Source organism: Vicugna pacos, unplaced genomic scaffold (genome assembly GCF_048564905.1).
Source record: "Vicugna pacos unplaced genomic scaffold, VicPac4 scaffold_104, whole genome shotgun sequence".
In the NCBI taxonomy this organism is placed as follows: domain Eukaryota; kingdom Metazoa; phylum Chordata; class Mammalia; order Artiodactyla; family Camelidae; genus Vicugna; species Vicugna pacos.
Window position 1 is genome coordinate 3529761 of NW_027328784.1, and position 21083 is coordinate 3550843.

A 21083-nucleotide genomic window follows, 5' to 3' on the forward strand; every position below is an offset into this window, starting at 1 on the left:
TGGAACAGATTATAAGCCCTGCAGAATAGGGTCACTGTCTTCCTTGTGTTTCATTTGATTTGTCACAGTGTCTGGATAGTGCCTTGCTGTCCAGCAGTTTTGTGAGTATACGGTGCTCGTGAATCATTGTAAGGAAAGAATTTTGACAACAGACTGTGTTGTTCATTTCACAAGGGAAAAGATCATATAGAAATACTGCTCAGATTTATTTTAAAATTAAGCTTGGTGTTTTGAGAAGGGTTCAAGAAACCATACAAAAATCTTTTTCACTAATTTTAAATCTATCTTAGACACATTATGCATACATAGCAGAGTAACTTATCAACTAGTTTTGACAAGAGGAGTGTATTATTGATTATCTATTTTAGTTGAAATATTCTACCTGGGATAAAGTAATCAGTGCCCATAAATGAACAAATATGTTTGTATTTCTATGCAACATGGGGGCAGACTTCATATGTTTTTATATAATATATATGACTGTGTGTTTTAATCTGTCTGTCAGTGTTTTTATAGTTTTTCATCAATGTTGTAACTTTAGAATTCTTCTATGGAAATCACCCCCAATTCTAGTGCAGTTTGTACTGTGTATCCTGTCTTATGCATGGGATTCCACTGTCCCCTCACTGAGGAATTTCCTCTCCTATTGAGTTAGTAGCAGAGTTAAAGGAACTGTGATTTCTAGGCCTTTGCTCTCCATGTGTTTGCAGTTGGCTGTCAATCAAGATTTTCTCTTTCTTGAGTTTTCCTTGTTCAATTAGAATTTTGGAAATAACAATTAATATGTTGCAACACTCTCCCTAGAAACTTGATGTGTTTGTGCTTTCCAGTTTCCAATTTACAAAAAATGTAAATGCACTCTTGTTTTTAAATAGTCCTTTTTCACTAGATATTTGTTTACTTCTTTATAGTCAAAATATTTTTTTCCCAATGAATGAATAGGTTTGCATGTTTTAAAAGATACCTTACTTTTTAAATTTCTTATTCTAACAGGTATATTCGTTGTACAGAATTTAGAAAATAAGGATAAACACAATTATAACTTAAAAATGGCCTCTAATCTCACCTGGAGATACAGTTGTAAGGTTTGAAATTGAGAATTACAAGTCCTCTCAAACTGTTCTTCTATTTCAAGTACGGTTTGGTTACTGAGATCCTCGAATTCCCATATGAATTGTAGCAGCAGATAGTCAGTTTCTGCAGAGGAACCCACTGGGATTGTGATCGAGTCCACGTTGAATATATGGATCGCTCTGGGGAGCACTGCCATCCCAAGAATGCTGTCATTTGATTCAGGAATGTGCGTGGTGTGTCTGTCCAGGTATTTAGGTATTCTTTAATTTTTTTCAGCATTGCATAGAGTTTACATTGGATTATTTTACTATATATTTTGCCTTTATACTGAGGACAAGTGTGCAAGGTACCGGGATCAGAAGTGTATTGGAGCTCCGCAGCTTGCTGCCACCATGGACGCTGTGCTCTTGCTTCGCCCACTGTACAATGTTGCACAAAATAGGACCTAAGTAACTCTCTCTTGAAAGAATGATTATATGATTGCTGGATGATGCTTGAGAGTCCTTGTGATGATGTCTTTTTCCCAGGATTTCCCCTCTTCTTTACTATGCCCTTTCCCTTCCTTTCCTCCAGCCTGTGTTTCAGCCTGCCTGTGGCATTGATTTTCCTTGTCTGTGGACTCTTCCTTTCACTAGTTCGTGATAATGTTACATGTGAGATGTGGAAACTTGCTAGATGTCAAGAAAGAGGAAATCCATTGCATTCTAGTTTTTTTAGAGTGTGCTATTGTATTATCGATTGAAATGAAATCAGGCTGACCCATTGAGCCATCCCCTGAGCTCTTTTTGCCTTCCTACAGGTGATACTGCTCTCGTTGCTGCATGTGCCCTTCCCCCAGACTTGGTTTTGGGGTTGAGTAAGTCACCGTCACTGGAGCCCTCTCTTTAAATGATGAAGAGAACATTTGCTCTTTCTCCCTGTTTGGGGACTTGGATGAGATGAGGCAACAGATAAAGAATGGAGCCCCACCTCATTCTGACCCCCGCTCTTTCCGTTCCTTTCTCCAGGGGAAGAGTACAATTCAAAAATATAAAGATTGTGAACTAATGAGATAGACAAGACAACCGATCATTTATTAAATACCCTTTCATGCCAGAAACAAATGTATTATACACACAAAAAGCACATAAAATACGGTAGTACTGTGGTTACAAACGTGGGTCCGAGTTCGAGTCCTGGTCTGGAGTGACAAGTCCTGTGAGATGGAGAATTGGTAGGTCGGCTTAGCCTCTCTTGGACTTGTTTTCTGTCCTGCAGAGATGGGGCTCGCTAGGCGTCCCTCCCCCGTAGAGGTGCTGAGGGGTGTAAAAGACACGTGTAGGCAGACCGAGCACAGCTGCTCTTTCCTCGTAAGTGCAGGATAGCATCGCTTTTGCGGTGATGGCTTTATGACTGCACCGTGTAGACTCTCAGTGCTCCAAAGGGATGCCTTGCAGATTGGAGATGGGATTCTCACTTCTGTATATACCCAAGGATTGTGTTATTGGGCCTTGCTAATTTGACTCTATTCTTTAGAAAGTACATAATGTAGATATATTTTTCAAACATGCATGATTTTTTCTTTTATTATTTATAGTTCTACCCTCTCATCTCTTGGTGTGACTTTTCATGGAATCCAGGAAACAGTCCTAAGCAACCTGCCTCTTCACACTTCTCCGTGGTGGTTTCCTTCCCTGACTAGAAGAGGGTTTTGCATAGGTAATTTTGATTGCTCCCCTTCTCTTGGAGACTCTCTGTTTTTCTGCCCATCTCTCACCTGTCCATCTGTCCATTTCTCTACCCACTCATTCTTCTGACTTGTTTCAATAAGCATTTCAGGCAGCTTACAGAAGAACAGGTACCAAATAAACAGGTGAGAAAATGGGGCCAAGTTCATACAGTGAGGCTAGGAGTTGAGCCTGTGTGAGAGTTGCCAGCGTGAGACACACGCCTCTGCCTTGTGACTTATAAGATAGACAACATCAATGTGCCTGAAGCTCCCAGCAGACACAGGGAAACAGGGTTTGTGGGAGATGCTCATTGGCTGTGAAATAAATAAGTGGCTTAGTAGAAGCCCAGCCTTTCCAAGTACTAAGGCTTAGGAGAATATTTTAGTGTCTTCCAAAATCAGATTATTGCATCTTTTCTTTTTCAGAGTTTTATGTATAGTTGGTTTACATTCTATACCTGGAAATTTCTCCAAAACTTCTGCCCACGTGAGTCCCATGACTCGGGAATGGGGTGGTTCTGCTCATTGACGGGTGTTGGCCAGAAACGGAAAATGACAGCCTCAAAGGAGCCTGGGATTTATCAGTTATGTTTTGTCAGTGCTGTAGATTTCAGAAAATGCTTTCACCTTTTCTTTCCATCTGAGGCAGCAGCGCGCTCTCTTACCAGCATCAGGAGCTCAGGGCCACGGGATGGTGGGGGCTGACTGCACTGCCGTCAAGACAGCTGAGCTAGTCACTGCAGGTGTGGTTCTTTTACATACTGCAGTTCATGCTCTTTACTAGAATGTTTCAACAGGGAGTTAATTAACTGAGTTAATTAACATTTTATAAATATGATGCTTTGTTGAAAAGACAGTCATAGGCAGAATATAAGTTGTGATCACTTTAAAAATGGTTTCATTACTGAAATTTCAGTAGGAAAGATCCAGTTTATCTTATTTCCGCCTCTCTTTAAAAGTAACAAGGAAACAAGACAGAAAAAGCAGAGGATGATTTCTGTTCTTCCTCTCGGCTTGCAGGTGCCCTCACCTCCAGTGGCATCCATCCAGACACCAGCACTGACACTGGCCGTGCTCAGAACTGCCTCAGCCCTGAAGACACATCTGACAAATGGAAGGGGGCCGCGCCCTGTTACAGCAGGTGCTCTCACTTTGTGGGTCCTTATGTAACTGCGCGGTGTTATTCAGGATCGCCCTTTCTACACTTTGTGACGCTGCTGCGGTGTCTCCTAGTTATTTGTTTCTGTAAGTACTCGTGTAATTTTCCAATGTGTGGTACTAGACATCTAAAAATGCATTTTTCAGATGAAAAATAGTGTGTATTTAATATAAATGTATAAAAAAGGGTCAAATGGATCTATCCTGGTGCCAGTACTCAGAGATAATAATTAACACATTAACATCTATTTTCTGTTCTTTTCATCAGTGTGTATTACCTCTGTCATAAAAACCAGCGAGCAATGTGTGCCTGTATACTGTGTGGAGACCTCCATTTTCCATTCGGCTTATTACACATTTTTCTACAATATTCTATCTCCCCTGGCATGATTTTTAATGACTAGTATAGCATTCTGTCTTGTGGAGTCCTCGTCCATTTTACTTTGGACTTAAATAAACTTTTAAATTCCAAGTATACTTAACTGAAATTCTGAAAAGAGATCTGTTGTGGTACCGAAAGTCCCCTACATCCCTTCCCCTTTTTTCCTGAGAGTAAAAACTGCTGACAATGTGGAGTATATATTTCATGACCTTTATGCCTATGTCATATAAATAAACACATACATACACGTATATGAGAAATCTATGTCTATGTGTGTGTATATATGCTTTATTGAAAAATAAGGCCATACTATATGTTTTCTGCAGCTCGGTTTATTCACTCAGGTATATATCACAGACGTCCTCTCTCTCCAGACTCACCCGGTCCTTTCAGATAGAGTAGAGGGTTTTCCTGATATGCAGGTTTGGTCTCTTGTGTAAGGACACCTTTCGTGGGAGCGTACTGTGGACAAGGCCTTGGACCACGCCGAAACACCGGAACTTTAGTGCCCACAGCTCACCGTGATTTACCGCATCATTGTCTTGATGGTGGACACTTAAGTTTTCTCCATTTTCCACTGTCAGAAAGGGTGTTTGACTGGCATACTTCTTATACAAACATTCCTGTGATCTTGTATGAGTATTATTTTCGTTAAGTTTTCTGGAAATTTAGTCCTTGGATGTGACAACTACATAAATCACAGGCTCCTTTCAAGTGAATCAAGAAATTCCTTCTCCTGTGGGGCATGAAAAGATGTAGAATAACTTATGTAACCAATTCTCTATCGCTGGATATGATTTCACTTCAGCTTTTCTTCTCACCATTGTAAACAGTGCTGTGTAAATGCTCTGATAAGTACATCTTTTTGAACTGAATTTTTCTAAATGAAACGATTCCAAAATGTGGAGTTCAGCCTGTGTGTACACACGTTTTTCAGAGTTTACATATCCATTGACATGTCATCCTCCAAAAGATCGCTCACAGTTTGTTCTCTCAAAGATGGACACTAGCTAGAATATCTTTTAAAAATATGTGCCAATATGATGAGCAAAAGTACTTTTTCATTGTTTTAATTTGCACTTGATGACCAGTGAGGTATTGAGCATTTTTCACTCATTAGCCATCTGAATTTTAAAAAGTGAATGATCTCTTTTGTCCTTTGCACACATTTAAGTGAGGCAGCTTCTTGTTGCTTTGTGACAGCTCTATGTAGATTATGAACATTAACCCCTTGTCTTCATCAACATGTATCAGAGAGCTTTTCCTTGTCATATTTTGCCTTTCATTTTGTTCAGTAGGTTCATTTTTGTTGTGGCCCAAAATAATCTTAAGATTGTAAATGTCTTCTTTTTGGGTTTTATTCCTGATATTATTCTTAGAAGTACTTTCTTATAATGGTATAAATTTCTTCTGTAGGTTTTTTTAATCTCTAAGATGGAGATGATGATGGTACTTGTTATAGTGAAGAGAAGTTGAATTAATATGAGCAAAGAATTATATTCGCTGTTATTAGTACTTTCTAATATTCACATCACATTCTGTAATTTTTCTTGCGGTCATTATGACTGGAATAGAATTTGTTTTTTCCAGGGGATTCTCTGATTGTCCCAAGACAATTATTGAATTCCTACTTTGCTTTTTAACTTGAAATCCCACCTGTAAAGAATACTTATGTACACTAGAGTCTCTTTTTGAGCTCATGGTTTATTTTTATCAATCTTACTTTCTTACACTAGCACTATATCTTACATATTGTAAACATTTAGTTAATATCTGACAGTGCGATTTTTTGATTCTCTTTTCGATCCCAAATTTTCTTGGTTAGTATTATGACTTTATTATTCCTGAAGAATTCTAATATAATTTTTCAAGTTAAAAAAAAAAAGAAGTGCTGTCGTGGGATTTTTTAGTACTTTTGAATTATCTTTAGGAGAACGTACATTTTTACAAAACTGCTTTCCTCCATACAAAATGTTGATGTCTCTACTTTCACACCTCTTACTTTACCCCACAGTACAGTCCTGTACTTCCACCATGTACAACATGGGCATTATTTTTGAGTTTATTCCAGATTATTGTTGATGTTTTTGTTAATTATTTGTCAGAATTTTTTGCTATTGCATATTTTAACTGTTAAAACTGACACCTAGGAAGGCAGATTCGGTTTGTAAATACTCACTTTGCTACTTCTCATTTAAAATTGTAAGTATTAAGTACTTGTTACAGAATCCTTTCTTTTATGTTTTTAAAAATTTGTTTCCAAGATTCTCAAAATGGTCATAGCAAAGTAGTATAGGTGGGGACAGAGATGGAGAGAGGTAGTGTGGCTCATGTACAAACTGTGAGCACTTTCATGGCTGTGTTTACGCTGGAAAAGCCGCTGAAGAGTCCAGGATAAAACAGGGGTGGCTTTGTATGCAGTTGAAAGCCAGCTTTCTTGCCTGGTGAAGCCTGGTGGGCGTGACAGGTAGATGATCAAAGTCGAATGGAGGTTATTGGCTGCACAGAGCGCTGTGTCTGAGAACTGGAGAATATCGCCATGGGAAATGCTTGGTGCCAGGAACAAAGCAGAGGAGCTGGGGACCCTGTGTGTTAAGGAATTTCCAGCCCTCGGAGTGGGAAGATCAGACTCTGCATTCAGATCTGAGTTTGAATTCATCCTCTTTAGTTTACTTGTCCTCTGACTTTTGTCAAGCTATATACCCTCTTTCACTTCCTGTTTTCTTATCTCTCAAAATAGGAGAATTAGAGCCTGCTGCCAGATTGTTTGATCAGGTTAAATAATTAGTGTCTATAAGATGCCACGTACAGTCACAAGCTCAGTGAGAAATGGGCTGTCACCTGTTCTTCTGCAACTCAGTGCTTGACAAGACATGTGGGAAAGCCAGTCCCTAATTTGTGTGTGATGCAAGTAGGAACAAAATTAATGTCTTGCCTTTCCCTAGCAGTATACTTACAGCTTTGCTTCATTTACTTCTTTCCTCCTTTCCTTTCCCCTTTCCCATCCTCCACCAAAAGATCCTGAGACTCTCTCAGAATAGTAGATTCAAATTACTTTAAAGGTTGGCTCATCCTCATGAAATGAGAGTAACATAAAAAAAATCTGTGCACATCCCACAATACATTGTATTTGATTTACACACACACGTGTGCACACATACACACACACAATCAGGCTACCTTCCACTTGCAGAGGGATAAGGACCACTTTTTCTGAGTTTTCACTCACTGAGCTTGAGAACAATGTCTCTTACACAGACTTTCACCAGGCTTCGTGCATGGTGTTTTTAATTGAATTTCGGCTTGGTGGCCATAGATATAGTCTCCTAATAGAAGAGAGAAAGTGGAGACATAGACATTCCGCTGAGATATTGGTGTCATCATATTTTAGTTGGAAAGGACTTAAGACAGCATAGAGTCGTAATATTATATGGGTGAGAATCCATGATGTTGTAACTTGGACAAGAACATGGACCTTCTGCCGTCTTGTCCACAAAGGTGAAGAGGCAACTGGGCAGGGGATGGTAGGGATCCTTCTTGCTTGAGTTCCATGTTCTTGCTAGTTTTCATTGCTCAGTTGCCTTTAGTTTATGTCCATGAGGCCTCTCATGGGAAGGTCACTCTGTCCTGATAGATTGAGTTTCTTATCAGCAAAAAGCTCTGGACCCACTCATATTTCCCAGAGTTTTCTGCTGACCTGCTGACACTTTATATAATTGAGACCTAAGAAACTACTGAATATAAAATCCTTATTGTTATTGTTTGCCCTCGAGTTCCATAGGAAGGGGTGCTGTCTCAGGCTGTCTAAAGCCAGATCTGAACAAAGATAGGGTGACAGGCTGTGCTGCTGGTCCTCCACAGTTGAAGGGGATTTCCAACTTAGCTTTATATTCAAGGCAGATGAGTTCAAATCTTGCCTTTACCAGTTATTATCTTTGTGAATTTGGGGAGAAACTGTACTTTTTTGTGTCCAAATTTGTTTATCTGTAAGTAAGTTCAGTATTTATTTTAAGGTTTCTGTTTTAGAATTGAATGAGCTAATACTCTCATTTATACCTAAAATAGTGATCTCATGGTTCTATGCTGGTGCCTTGGTAGTTGATTACTAAGGGACTCCGCAGTGAGATTGGGGGTGGGGGACCCTGGATAATAGAGCTTATATTCCAGGATATGCTTGTAAAAGACTGGATGTGCAGTGGATTTTTAGTAAATATCTACTCCTTTCCTAATCTGCATTGATTGTGTATATATCTTTATACTAATATATGAACAATTTTTATTGCAATTTAAATATCTTTGTAGTATTTACAATATCTAGTTATAAAAATACGTGAAATAAAAAGATTTGAATTTATTTTCTTTTCAATAAGCAAAACAAAATAAAATAGAAAAGAAAAAAGTTTTGAAGGAGTAGAAATAATTTTATTTCTGTGGAATCAATTCCTTGTAATAGGTTTTTTGTTCATGTTGTTAAAAAGCATATAAAATTGATAGGTGGTGAAATACTGGAAATGAGGAAACAGTGGAGACATACTACCTCTAAGGCAGTCAATTTGTTACCAAGTCCAAACTCGTTCTGCTTGCTGCATGACAGGCCGATTAATCGGGAGATGAGATGTTGGAGTAAGGAAAAGAGACTTTATTTGTAAAGCTGGCAGACCCAGAAAATGGCATATTGTTATCCAGTAGAACTCTCTTCCCCAGGGCAGAATTCAGTCTCCTTTTATACTAAAAAGCGGCGGGGATGTGGCTGGTTGTTGCAAACTTCTTGCTGTATGAATTGTTTGTCCTTGAAATCCTTTGTTCCTGCAGCTGTCCATGTGGGTCAAATTATGGTGCCCCTGTAAAACCTCCAAAAAAAAAGAAAGGTTATTCACTATTTTACAACTTGCCATCTATACATAAGTGTAGAAGAGCAAATATCCTTAAAGATCAGAGCCCGGAGAATAGGCCCTCCTGGATATTTCAGGCTAAAGGCAACTTTCTTTTACAAAAGGTGCAGAGATAGCAAGTCTGAGCCTAGAAAACAAGGTACAGGATTAAAGCCAAATGAACACATCTAACATGGAGTGAAATTTGTTCTTTCTATTACAATTTCTTTTTCTCCCTCATAAATAATTTTAGTAAGAAACATGAGCAATTTTTTTATTTTTGCTTCTTAAAAAAGGACTACAACTACAATTTAGTGAGCAGGGATGCTGTGCGTGCCTTGGTGTCACAGCAAACTCTTGTTGGTGGTGGTCGACCCTGCAACATGCCTGATGCCCCGTGAGTGTTGGTGAGGGTCCCCCCAACCAGGGGCTCTATTCAGGAACCACCATATGCGCGTGGACCTCTGGCACCTCTTTTTCAGCTGCAGGAAATTTTTTCAGATTCTATGATAGAAAAATCACTCCAGCTAGGGATAATCAGGGAGTAAAGGAAGAGGAAAAGGGCTTGAAGTAGAGTAGAAGAGAAAGACAGAAGCTCAGGGAGCCTGGGGGCTTGGCAGTGCTGCCTCGGGAGAGAGAGGAGCAGAGGTGTGGATGGGACCGGCTACAGAACCAGCTCCTGCAGCTTTCCCTGCACCCAAGCCACACAGCTTTTAATAGGGCCCAGGACTCTCTCCTGGCTGGATGTCACCCTGGGCAGAACCTTGAGAATCGAAGGTAAGGGGTGGGCAGCACTCACCTAGGGGGTCACTGAGGACTTTGGTCAAGTCCACATTGACTTTTCCAGTCATGTGCCTTCACCTGTTCTTTATCTCAGGATCTGAGAAGCAGGAGCAAGGAACTCAGGGAGAGATGCAGGAAGATATCTGACTGTGTTAAGAGACGACAGTCACAGTGACACTGGGAGCGAAGACACTTGCAGCAAAGTAAAATAACTTCACAAGCATTGCATCAGAGCTGCATGTGTGAGAGAGCCTAAGCCTGTCTCAGAGTGCAGGGGACAAGCGGAATGGAATGGTAAAATTAACACTGACAATTGAAATTTTGTTAAATAGCCTGCTACTTTTAATTTTATCACTTCAATGTATGCAGGTGTATTTCTATGAGCATTTATAGGTTCACACAACCCCACCAGCCCCTCTTGCCCCCATGGGGGATGGGATTTCTCAAGCACAGTGCCCCTCCTGCTTGCTTGGGCCACGCTGCGGGTCCTCACCTGGGGCCGGACTGCTACAGTACACTGAGTCCCCGAGGCACGGCCTGGGATACATGACAGGAACAACTGTGCTCTTGGCTGAGGGCCTCCATTTCCCCCTGCAGTGTAAGAATGCCGGTGACTCAGTTAGAAGCATGCATCCAAGCCGTCCTTCCGTGTCATCACCATCTAGAAGCGGTGCCTGAATCTTCTGAATTTCTGCAGAATGTGGTTTACAATCACCTTGAACAAGTGAGTGTGTGTCCTCTTTCAAGTGGAGGAGTTACTGCCATTTTCCTGGAACTTACTCACCACTAGTCCATCTGATTTTTCTGTGCTAGGATTCAGTATGGCCTGCTAATAACTCTGCAGTCAGATCTAGAAACCCTGATGAAGAGGATTATTTATTTTCTTTCTTTATATGATAGTATTTTACTTTCAAATTTCTGAGTTTTCAGTTCTTGGAGGAATGTTTTGGGGGTTGGAGAAACAATTTTGCTCTTACCATCTTTGTGACCTGTTGCTATATGCGTCTCACCTGTCTTCTGTCACTTGTGAGGCGGTTCTATTTTTGACCCTGTCCGGGTTGTTCATATTTTAAAACATAAAATCTGTAAAGGTACAGTCCCTTTTACTCTGAAGACATTCCACAAATACTCCTTTAATCTGGGTATGGTTTTAAGAAGACACAATAATTGGAATATATACTTGCAGGTTGCCAGTGCAAAATCCCCAAATTAATAGTCGAGCTCAACATCTAAAATCTTTCTAATCTACCATGGATTTGTATGGATAAGTGAAGTAGTTTGCTAAGAACTCAATCCTCCCAAGCTGATGCTCTGCCAGATGGTGGAGCCGAGGGACGAGGGTGTGTCCTGCCCTTACTGAGCTGACAGTTTCATGGCAAGGACCTTCACCAGGTGAAGAAATTGAAGTTTCTTCTAAGAACAGTGGGTCTGAAATGAGTCCAAAAGCGTGGGAGAGACACAATCACATTTGTCTCAAGTAGGGGAGAGTGGCTGTGGGGCCACCTGGGAGACTCATGAGTCCAGGTGGGCAGTGTTGTTGGCTTCCAATTGAGCGGTGGGACGGTCAGTGGGTAAAACCGAACAGATTGAAGGCATGTTTAGATGGTAAAGAGGAAAGGATCAATGCTGTCTGTGAAGGTAGGATGGAGTAAGGCCCAGGTTTCTGGGTGGATTAATGAGTTAAATAATGGTCCTGCTGTGTTCTGAGGAGGGAAAGCAGCAGAGGGAGTTCTGGGGGAAAACTGATGAGTTCAGCTGTGGGTAAAGTGAAAGGCTGTTAGATGTGTGGTCTGGGAGCTCTGGTGAGAGCCAGTAGTGAGTAGGGGGCGGGGAGAGAGACTTTCAAATCATTTTGTCTTGTGAAAATACATACAAGAATGAGTAATGACACAACCCCTGTATATTCTGGATTTAAAACCCAGTAACATTTTGCTATATTGACTGCAGGGGTTCTTAATTTTTTAATAGAAATAAAATAAATAGAAACAAAATAGTGGAGTTAATGAATATCTTAGAGTTGATGTGTGTCCTTGTATGTATTTTCATACCTCATCTGTTTATAAACATAATCTACAAAAAGTTAACTTGCTTAGCATTAGAGTTAAACAGAGGGACGTGACACACTCTGTTGGTGGTTCAAGGTGATTTCTTGGGCAAATTATGTAGCCTCTCTGTGCCTTAGTTGCATCTTCTGTGACTGCCCCCGTGCCCCTCATCACAGCTGATTTCCTAGACTTGAAGTTGGGAGGGAGGCTGCTGAAGGGAGTAAGAGGTGGCAACTGCTAGGGTCACTGAAGAGAGAGACAAAAACAGATTAAAGCCGAGAAACTGAGTGCTAATAACCTCAAAGGAGAAAGAATCCCTTAGTTTTTTGAGCCACTTAGCCTAAGAGAACGAAAATCATGTGGATCCAAAGCTCTTGAGCATATGAGTATTGTGGGTGGGAGGGTTTCATCAGAAAAGGGTTGAGAAAAGGCCTTTTGGTTTCCTTTTACGTTTCCAGTAAGGATGAGGCGCAGAAGAAAAACCACCCGTTTCACTGTAGAAGGTGCTGTTTTGTGCGAAACTGTCCGAAGGTTGGAAACCATTCATCAGTGGTGCTGGCAAAAGAAGAGACTTCTGGATTGGGTGGGGCACTTGCTGTGACTTCCAGGTGACCTGCTGGCTGGGGGCTGTGAGGCGGGCAGTAGGTTTGCAGTGTGACCTGGGTATAATCCCTGGCATTGAGGCTGCTGATCTGACTAGCAGAGCTGGGCAGACACCGTCCTAACGGGGCTGCTCGGGATGAGGCCTGGGACACCTGCCATGCTGAGGGCGAGAGGAGAGCTCCCCTGAGGTTGTGTCCCTGTGAAGATTAGAAACGTCCTCCTGCAGGGGAGGAAGAGCCTCTGAGCAGCGGGCCGGATGCACAGGCAAGACCAGCCTGAGCACGGAGATTTCAGGAAGCCGGAATTCATACAGGCCCGAACAGCCTTGTTCCTGAGAAACTGGAGGGAAAAGATGCTGCAAATGCAGGCTAAGTTCAGACACTATTGTGTGTCATGAGTGATAGGAAAAGACTGTTCAGGCAGCCACGAGAGAACCCTGTGGTTGTCCCAGTTGGGCGTCACACAGGAGGGAGGAGCAGAGTTATATACTTTGCCACTTATTAGCTGTGTGACTTTGAGCAATATCACCCCACTTCTCTCTATATATATCTACATCTGTAAAGAGACACAGTGACAAGCTCGTGTCATCAGAATGCTTTGTTTAACTCTGATCCCCTTTGTCCAGTCCTGTCAGTGCTGCCCTGCAAGGTTCTGCAGCGGCTGCTCTTGCCCTGTGATGGGAGGGCATAAAAGGGCATTGTAGCACCCGAGGGCAGAAAGGGGTTGCTTTAAAAGCAGACATGTAGCCTCCTGCAGCTGCACACCTGCAGGCAGTTTGGTTCATGGTCGTGGAGAGGACTTTGGAGGCCTTAGCGTCGTCTTAAGACTTGTTTTCCCTTGGGGACCTGATTTGCCTTTGCAGATTAATGTTGAAGATTTGGGCTTCTGGCAAAGCTGTTTTCAGAGATGGGTATATACGTAAAATATCATATAAAATAAAATGATTTATTTAACGTGTGCGACTTTGCAGCTGTTGGGAAGAGCTGTGTTGGCCTGGTCTCCACGGGGGACACCAAGGGTCAGCAGAGCGTGCGGGAGGGAAGGCAGCCTGCAGTGCTTCTGCGGGGTGTTCTCCCCAGCAGGGCGCTCTGCTGAGTTGTCTCTTCTCTGAGTTTGGTTGCCAGAGGAGCAGACAGCAAAGTAATGAGTTCTGGAGGGATTGTATAATGACAGGAAGAAATAGGAACCTGGAGATTTTCTGGACTAAAACACGCTTTTGGTTCCTGATTCAGTGTGTTCCATTACAGAATTGATGAGTTGTGTCTATTCTGGAACGTCATTGAAATAAACGTTCAGCCTAAATGTTAAGGGCTTTGATTTATTTGGCTGGAGGGCTCGAGCCGGGATGACAGCCTCTCAGATCACTCTGAGGGACTGCTCCCAAGAGGTAGTGGAGGAGCTAGGATAAATAGAATCTTTACAACAAAGATCAGGTAATTGGAACAATAAAATATTGCTTGTTATCTAAAGAAAACCAGATATCTCAAGTTCAAGTATTTAGTGGTTTTCTATGTATGGTGGGAAGCAAACATTTGGGTCATTGAATTCATTCCTTTGGCAAGCACCTGGCTATCTAGGGCCAGTATCCTGTCCTTTCTTGCACTGAGTCTGCTCAGAGGGCACCACTGTGAGTGGCTGAGAGGCCGGGCTGTAGGCATGAACTCGCTGGGGGTTGGCAGCAGCCGCTGATGATTTGGATTCAGCATTCTTTGTTTACTGACATGGTTGCAGTATTTTCATGCACATTGTAGTATTTTCATTCACAGTGTTCCCCCTTGGTCCTAAATTCGACCAATATTTTGAGAGACATTTCATGACCAATTTTGTCCCACGGTGCTAGGATGGCTCATTCCTAGTTCAGGTGAAGAATCTTCTGAGTTGCCATTCAAGGTGTTAGTTTTTTTATCAGGCCCTGTTGATACTAAAAGTTCTCTGGATCACCTGTCTTACTACTCTATTATGATCCAGGAAGTGTTTACCCATCTTTGCTCATTCCCATACCTAGAATCACACTATTATATTTATTTTATTCAGGGTTATAAATTTTATCTGTTTCTTCAAGATGTTTAGCCATCATCCATCTTGTGGGCCTAGTTACACATTGGGAAATGTAACAGACAACAATTTTATAAAATAGACAGGATATAAGTAATACAGCTAGTAACGTTAATAAAGTCACGAGTAAGAATTTAATAGTCGAGAAGTTGTATTTTTGGGTTAAAATTTTGCTTGTGTTTCTGAGTTTGATCCTATGAGAAAGTTCATATTTATGGTCAGGGTCAGAGCAGGTATTAATTGGCCAGTTGAAATCTCCCACCTTGTAAGATCAACAGTGGCCTAAACAGAACTATAAATTCTTTTTAGAATAACGTTTCTGAGGGCTATCTAGTTAGAGCCTTGGAGTAGGGAAACCCACCAAGGTAACACAGAAGTACTAGACATAGGTAATTTATCATAAACTTAACAATTGGAGTAGTTCATAATCAAAGGTTGGAGAAATTATCAAAGTAATTGGTATACAGTCCTGGTCCGGTGTCTTGGGTCAGCAGTCTAGCTCAGATGTCGTCTTCTTCTCATCCTGGTATGGAAGCTTTTTCTCCATTTGGGCATTGTTTTAAGGTGAGCAGCGCTCTATAGGCCAGTGCACTGCAGGGGCTGTTTCAGATAGGAAATGAATCCGAGACTCCGTTTCCTTCAGCTTTGGTGTGTATGGTCTAGTTAAGAGTATCTGAAAAAGGGTCTTTCCATTCAGGTTGGAGACAGTTCTTTAAGTCATGCCTGTTGCAGTATGTATAATCCCCTGGCTGCAGGTCATGGGGCATTGGAATTTTACCCAAGGATAGATTAATGAGCTTCAGAATCAAACCTAGAGTATTCTTTTCATAATTCAATTAAACTGTAGAGCAGTGTGACATAACAGCAAGGAATGATCTGGGAAGTGTCTTAGTAAATATGGACCTCAATTAACAAAACTAGAATTTAATATCGACTAAAATATAATTTTTTTCTCTCTAAAGTTACCCTCAGTTTTCTCAAATATAGCCAAATCAAGATTAATTTCTTTACAAATTAAATCTGATTATTTGATCATATAGGCTTTTTAAATTGACTGTGTTGGAAGTTTTAATACGGAGTCTCAGGGTAGAATGTTAATAAGGTTTTCTAAGGCCAAGAAAGCCACGTCAAGGCTTTTCATGGATTTTTGCCTTACAGATTTAGGTAAATTCTTTTCTCTTTAAAATCCTTAAAATACCTTTATACTCCTATATCTCTTAGGAGATGATCTCCCTAATTTGTCTGATAGAGCCACTGGGGACCTAAGTATTTTTAGTCTTTTGAGGGATCAGATAGAGAGAAAAGATAACTGTTCCAAGTCTGTATACATAGTTATAATTTATCAAATTGCTGTGAACCATAACTAGCTTAAGGAGAAGAGATTCTTTATGTCTGGGAAACAGGTTAAAAGGCAGTAGTATTTCAAACAATATCAAAAATTATAACCATATTCAGCTGGTTAATCAGTCCCATGTAACTAATTCTTTTAATGAGAATTTTCATTAGAACTTTAAAATGTCTTACCCAGTTTAGTTCAGTGCTGTAGTTTGAAATTTATTAGAAATCAGTAAATCTCCTTGAAGAGAAAGCATTTTGCAAAACCATCAGAAGAAAACAATTAACTGTCTATAAATGACAAAAGATTTAAAAGCATGGTTAAACACCGTTACACTATAATCAATAAAGAAACCTGTTCACTATACCCATAATTATCACTGGTAACATTTCAGATAAACCAGAATTTTAGGGAGTCCATATAATTTCTACAATACCTATATAAATAATATTTCTCATTCAATATAACCTTAGAAGTTTTATGATTCATTTGACAATTCCATGTTATTTAAAATGCCAAATGAAACTTTATAGTTAAAAATCTCTCTTTGGGATGTTTCAGGGGCCTTCTGTAGCATCCCAAACTTAACTGGAGATTAAAAGAATTTTAATTAATTAAATTAATTTTTATTTAATTAATTAGAATTTTATATTTGGGGAGCTTTTTGAAAGATTTCAGAACACTTGATCAGATAAACATATAGATCACTGTAATGTAGTACTAATTCATTAACAAGAAAATATGTCAAATGTAAAGGCAGAACAGATCAGCTAAGTGGTATAAGAAGTTTTACAATCTGTTACTGAAGGTGGATTAATATTTTAAGAAAATTTTTTCCTCTTAACAGAGAGAAAACCAAATCTAATCTTGTTCCAGCTAACTTCTAAGATTCATTTACGTTGCCCAATTTGATTCTAAACTTAGCCAATTCTGACCACGTACAAAACTTTCCTCAGGGTTCCTTTTCCACAAGCCTTCCACAGCTTTCTATACTTATATTAGTGTGTCCCTTATTTTGTCTTCCATTCAGAGGTAACCAGCTTCAGGAGAAAGTCACTATTTTTCATTAACAAAGTATTATTCCATTCTTACATCTTCCTTTACGCATTTATATTACTTTCCTAGGATACTGAGATCATTCCCTTACTAATAGAGACTATTTCTGTGTGACACCAACCATTTATTGATATTTCTAAACACCTTTAGTTTCACTGTAAGAGGAAGTTAAATGTTAAGTAATTCATATTTCAATCTTATTTTATCTGAAAATGGCATAGATATTTAATAAAATCTTGTCATTTAACTTAATTTAGCACAACTCTAGAATTTAAAGATATCAAACATTTAGAGATTATTTTAAGCATACATTTTAAAAATATATTTTAAATATTTACCCAAAGCTCTCATCTCATTTGCATTTAATTTACTTAAAATTTTACCACAGCACATTACTGTTATTTTTTTTTTGACAAATCTGCAACAGATATAACAGGATCTTATTTGACTTTCATTAAACCTAGGTACAGTAAAGGTATTATAGTTAAGATGGATGATTTTAAAGATGTCTATATTTATTAGAACATACTTAAACTAAACAATATCAAATATTACCTTAATATTGAATATTTTCCAATTCACATGACACTGAAAGTCAATTTGTTAAGTTTTTATTTTAAAAATACTTAATTTTTAAGCTCTTATATTTTTACATCAATTAAGCAGAGCTCTTTGACTTCGAAATTTTTTTTTTTTAGCAGTAGAAATATCTCACTTCTATAATCTGTATGCAGGCTTATAAACAGACAAAAGCTAGAGATCTCATAGCTTCACTTTAAAACTTACTTATATTTATAATAATAGTTGGAGTAAGCTGAATTTGCTTGCTCAAATCACTAAGGCTTACTATTTATGAAACAGATAATTAAGATTTCCTCACAAAGTCTGAAGGACCCGTCAGAGTTCTGAGTTCTAAAATGCCAAAAATTTCATGGCCTCAAGTTTTATTTCGTTGAGCTAATTAGGCTCAGTCCTAGGTCACTGTTTGTTGTATTTATATTTCTGATCTGCAAGACAAAGACACTCTCTTCCAGGTCCCCAGATAAATGCTCTGTCACCCAGACCCAATTTTATCTCCTTAATTGGCATTTTTGTATCAGTGAGAAGAGCTGTAAACAAAGAATTCCATGTTTTAAAACTAAGGTTTTCTTTATTTTGTCTTCCAAAGCTTGCATAAGACATTTATTAAGGTCTCTTTTCCTTGAGTTATAAGTTAAACCCAGGGTAAACCTATATTTTTTTTTTTAGCTACTCAAATTACTTTTTAGATTTACGTTATATTGGACGTCTCAAGTAACTATATTGGTTTCCTTTAATTTGTTCAATTAATATTTTCAGAGGGATAGACATGTGCCCAGCCTTATAATACCAAGAAGGGGAAGCGTTTTTCCACTGAAACATATCTATCCCACAACATAAGCAAAAGGTTTATATAAAGACCATCTAAATATACCAATTTCACAAACTTTTATCTCAATTTTATTAAATCTTATACCTTTAATTTTTATATTTATTAAGTTTAATCAATAATTCTTATTTCTAGAAGGAGTGACAGAAACCTTTTTTTTGTGGGTTTACATTGTATATAATTTTATAGAAGTCTCTAGGTTGCCCAAGTTTCAGCCAAAGAGCTTAGGCCCTTCTCGATTTTTAATTTCATTAATTGGTCTGTTGTCCCAATCCTTGATCAAGTATTTCAGTCTACATATAAATATATTTTAAACTGTGGTAAATAAAACGGACTTGTTTGAACTTTAATGTTGGGATGGAGTAGGTGAACTCTTTGGCCCTTTTTTTTTAACTTTACGTAGTGTAGTATCAAAACCCTGTATGTAAATCCAAAAATGTCCATTTTATTTATCTCATTCAAAATAACCATATAAAAATATTTATCCTTTTGGGATAAGCCACTTATCTGTTTTTTGACATTTTTACAATCCTTTTTCCAGTTATTCAACCTAATTAACATTAATTATACTAAGTTTTTATTAGCATCTCTAGAAACATTTATCAGAAAGGAAAAACAAAAATGTAGCTTTTCAAACCAGTTATATTTTTATATCTGAGTTCTTAGGTTAACCATTAGATATATTTTTCTGCATTTAAACTTTATTTTAATAGGTACCAATAAAACAGCCGTTTATAATGAGATCTCTTTAAACTTTCACCAATTAAAAAGTTTTTCCAAATTAAAAAATCCATCATATGGCCATCAATTTATATATATATATAAATAAATATATATATATATATATATATATATATATATATATATATATATATATATATATAGTGATTTTAAACCAATAAGATGAAGAGGCCCTTCCACATGAGAGTCGGGGTGTTGCCTAAATAAAATTCAAAGGTTTACTCTCCAAAAGCTTAAAGCCTTCGTGGTCCAGGCTGATGCAACAAAGTTTAAGATGGCAAAATATCTGAAAATTGGTACAATCAAAGAATTGCTTAGAATCCCAATTTATTTGCGTGGCCACCGTATGTACACAATACTTGAACTTTTGTATGGCAGAGTCCAAGGTTTCCTTTAAAAACTAAACTAAACATATATATACTTACATGCACACACTTAAAACATCCAGAGAAAGATAAAACGTTTACATTTCAAGGACACAGGAAGAGAAATCCAAGTTCCCACTAAAGGGGATTTTGTTTTTATAAGTTCAGAATGCCAAAAAATGTTTTTATCAGGCCTGGTTATTTCCAGAGTGAGTTTTTTTTTTTTCTTATTCCCGATTAATGTTGTAAGTTTTGTATGTACATAAATCTGGCTGGGGTTTAACTTGGAGACTGGCAATCTGTCATTTCTTTTTCTTTTCTTTTCTGTTCTTTATTTTTTTTTGAAAGTTCTATTCCCCATTGTAAGGTCGGGTTCTCAGAATAAATTTGCTAGTAAGATTTCCCACAGGGACAACTCTGTGGCATGAAGTCTTTGTGTCTACCACTCCTGGAAGATTCCCTGTCACCCGAGAATGCTGTTACCAGCCAGGAGGATGGTCCAAAATTTGGAGTTGAAAGTTTCCTCATAAGAGTTTTACTTTTATCCTGAAAAATTCAATGGAGGTAACCAAATTGAGGAAAACATTAGACCAGCCTCTTACCTAACCACTCAGTCCTGAACCCAGTGTCTTTCAACTTGGACCCACTCGGGATGTCTCCACTGGGTGGGTAATTCACCTCAGTTTCTTTCAACTGGAGGGCCACGTACCTGGATACACCGCCAGATAAAACTTAGGATCATCAACCAATATGTGAGATCTGAGAACCAGGAGAGACTCAGCCAAATTCATCTGGACCCCCCGAGGAGGCGGATGAGCACAAAGGGCCACTGCTGGTACCAAGGCTCTGGTTACTTGGAGAGTTCAGGTGGAGAGAAATCTGCTGTGGTGCTTCATGGTGTCCAAAACTGTTGACTGAAATAAACGTGCAGCCTAAAAGTTAAGAGTTATGTTTCATTTGGCGGGAGGACTCGAGCCAGGATGACCATCTCTCAGAACTCTCTGAGGGACTGCTCCCAAGAGGTTGAGGAAGAGCTAGGATATATAGGAGCTTTACAACAAAGACCAGGTTGTTGGAACAATAAAAGATTACTTGTTATCTAAAGAAAGCCAGGTATCTCAAGTTCAAGAATTTAGTGATTTTGTATGAATGGGAGGAAGCAAATATTAGGACTCACTGAATTCATTTTTTAGACAAGCACCTAGCTATCTCGGGCCAGTAGCCCGTCCTTTCTTATTCTGAGTCTGCTCAGAGGGCACCATTGTGAGTTGCTGCAGTGGCTGGGCTGCAGGCCTGTCCTCGCCGGGGAGTGGCGGAAGCCTTTAATGACTTGGTATCAGTATTCTTTGTTTACTGACATGGTTGCAGTATTCTCATTCACATTGTAGTATTTTCGTTCACAGACCGAATATGGATAATCTGCAAACTTGGAAAGCAACCGAGATGGAATTACTGCAGATACCTTCTGCTTTAATAAGCCGTGTGCAAACATAAACAC

General features: G+C 39.1%; 1 protein-coding gene and 1 long non-coding RNA gene across 2 annotated transcripts in view; both read left to right on the plus strand.

The window, feature by feature from the left end:
• Positions 1–1072: 1072 nt before the first annotated feature.
• Positions 1073–21083, plus strand: part of LOC140694794 (trafficking protein particle complex subunit 9-like) — an 87949-nt gene continuing 67938 nt past the window's right edge. The window contains exons 1-5 of the mRNA XM_072957855.1: positions 1073–1321; positions 2651–2772; positions 3209–3269; positions 3428–3525; positions 3803–3923. Of these exons, the coding sequence (XP_072813956.1) occupies positions 3474–3525; positions 3803–3923 (173 nt within the window). The 5' untranslated portion in view covers positions 1073–1321; positions 2651–2772; positions 3209–3269; positions 3428–3473. The remainder of the gene's footprint in view (positions 1322–2650; positions 2773–3208; positions 3270–3427; positions 3526–3802; positions 3924–21083) is intronic.
• On the plus strand, positions 10071–12573 carry LOC140694795 (uncharacterized). Its single transcript, XR_012070434.1, has 3 exons — positions 10071–10270; positions 10574–10700; positions 12480–12573. It is a non-coding gene; the product is annotated as an uncharacterized lncRNA (long non-coding RNA).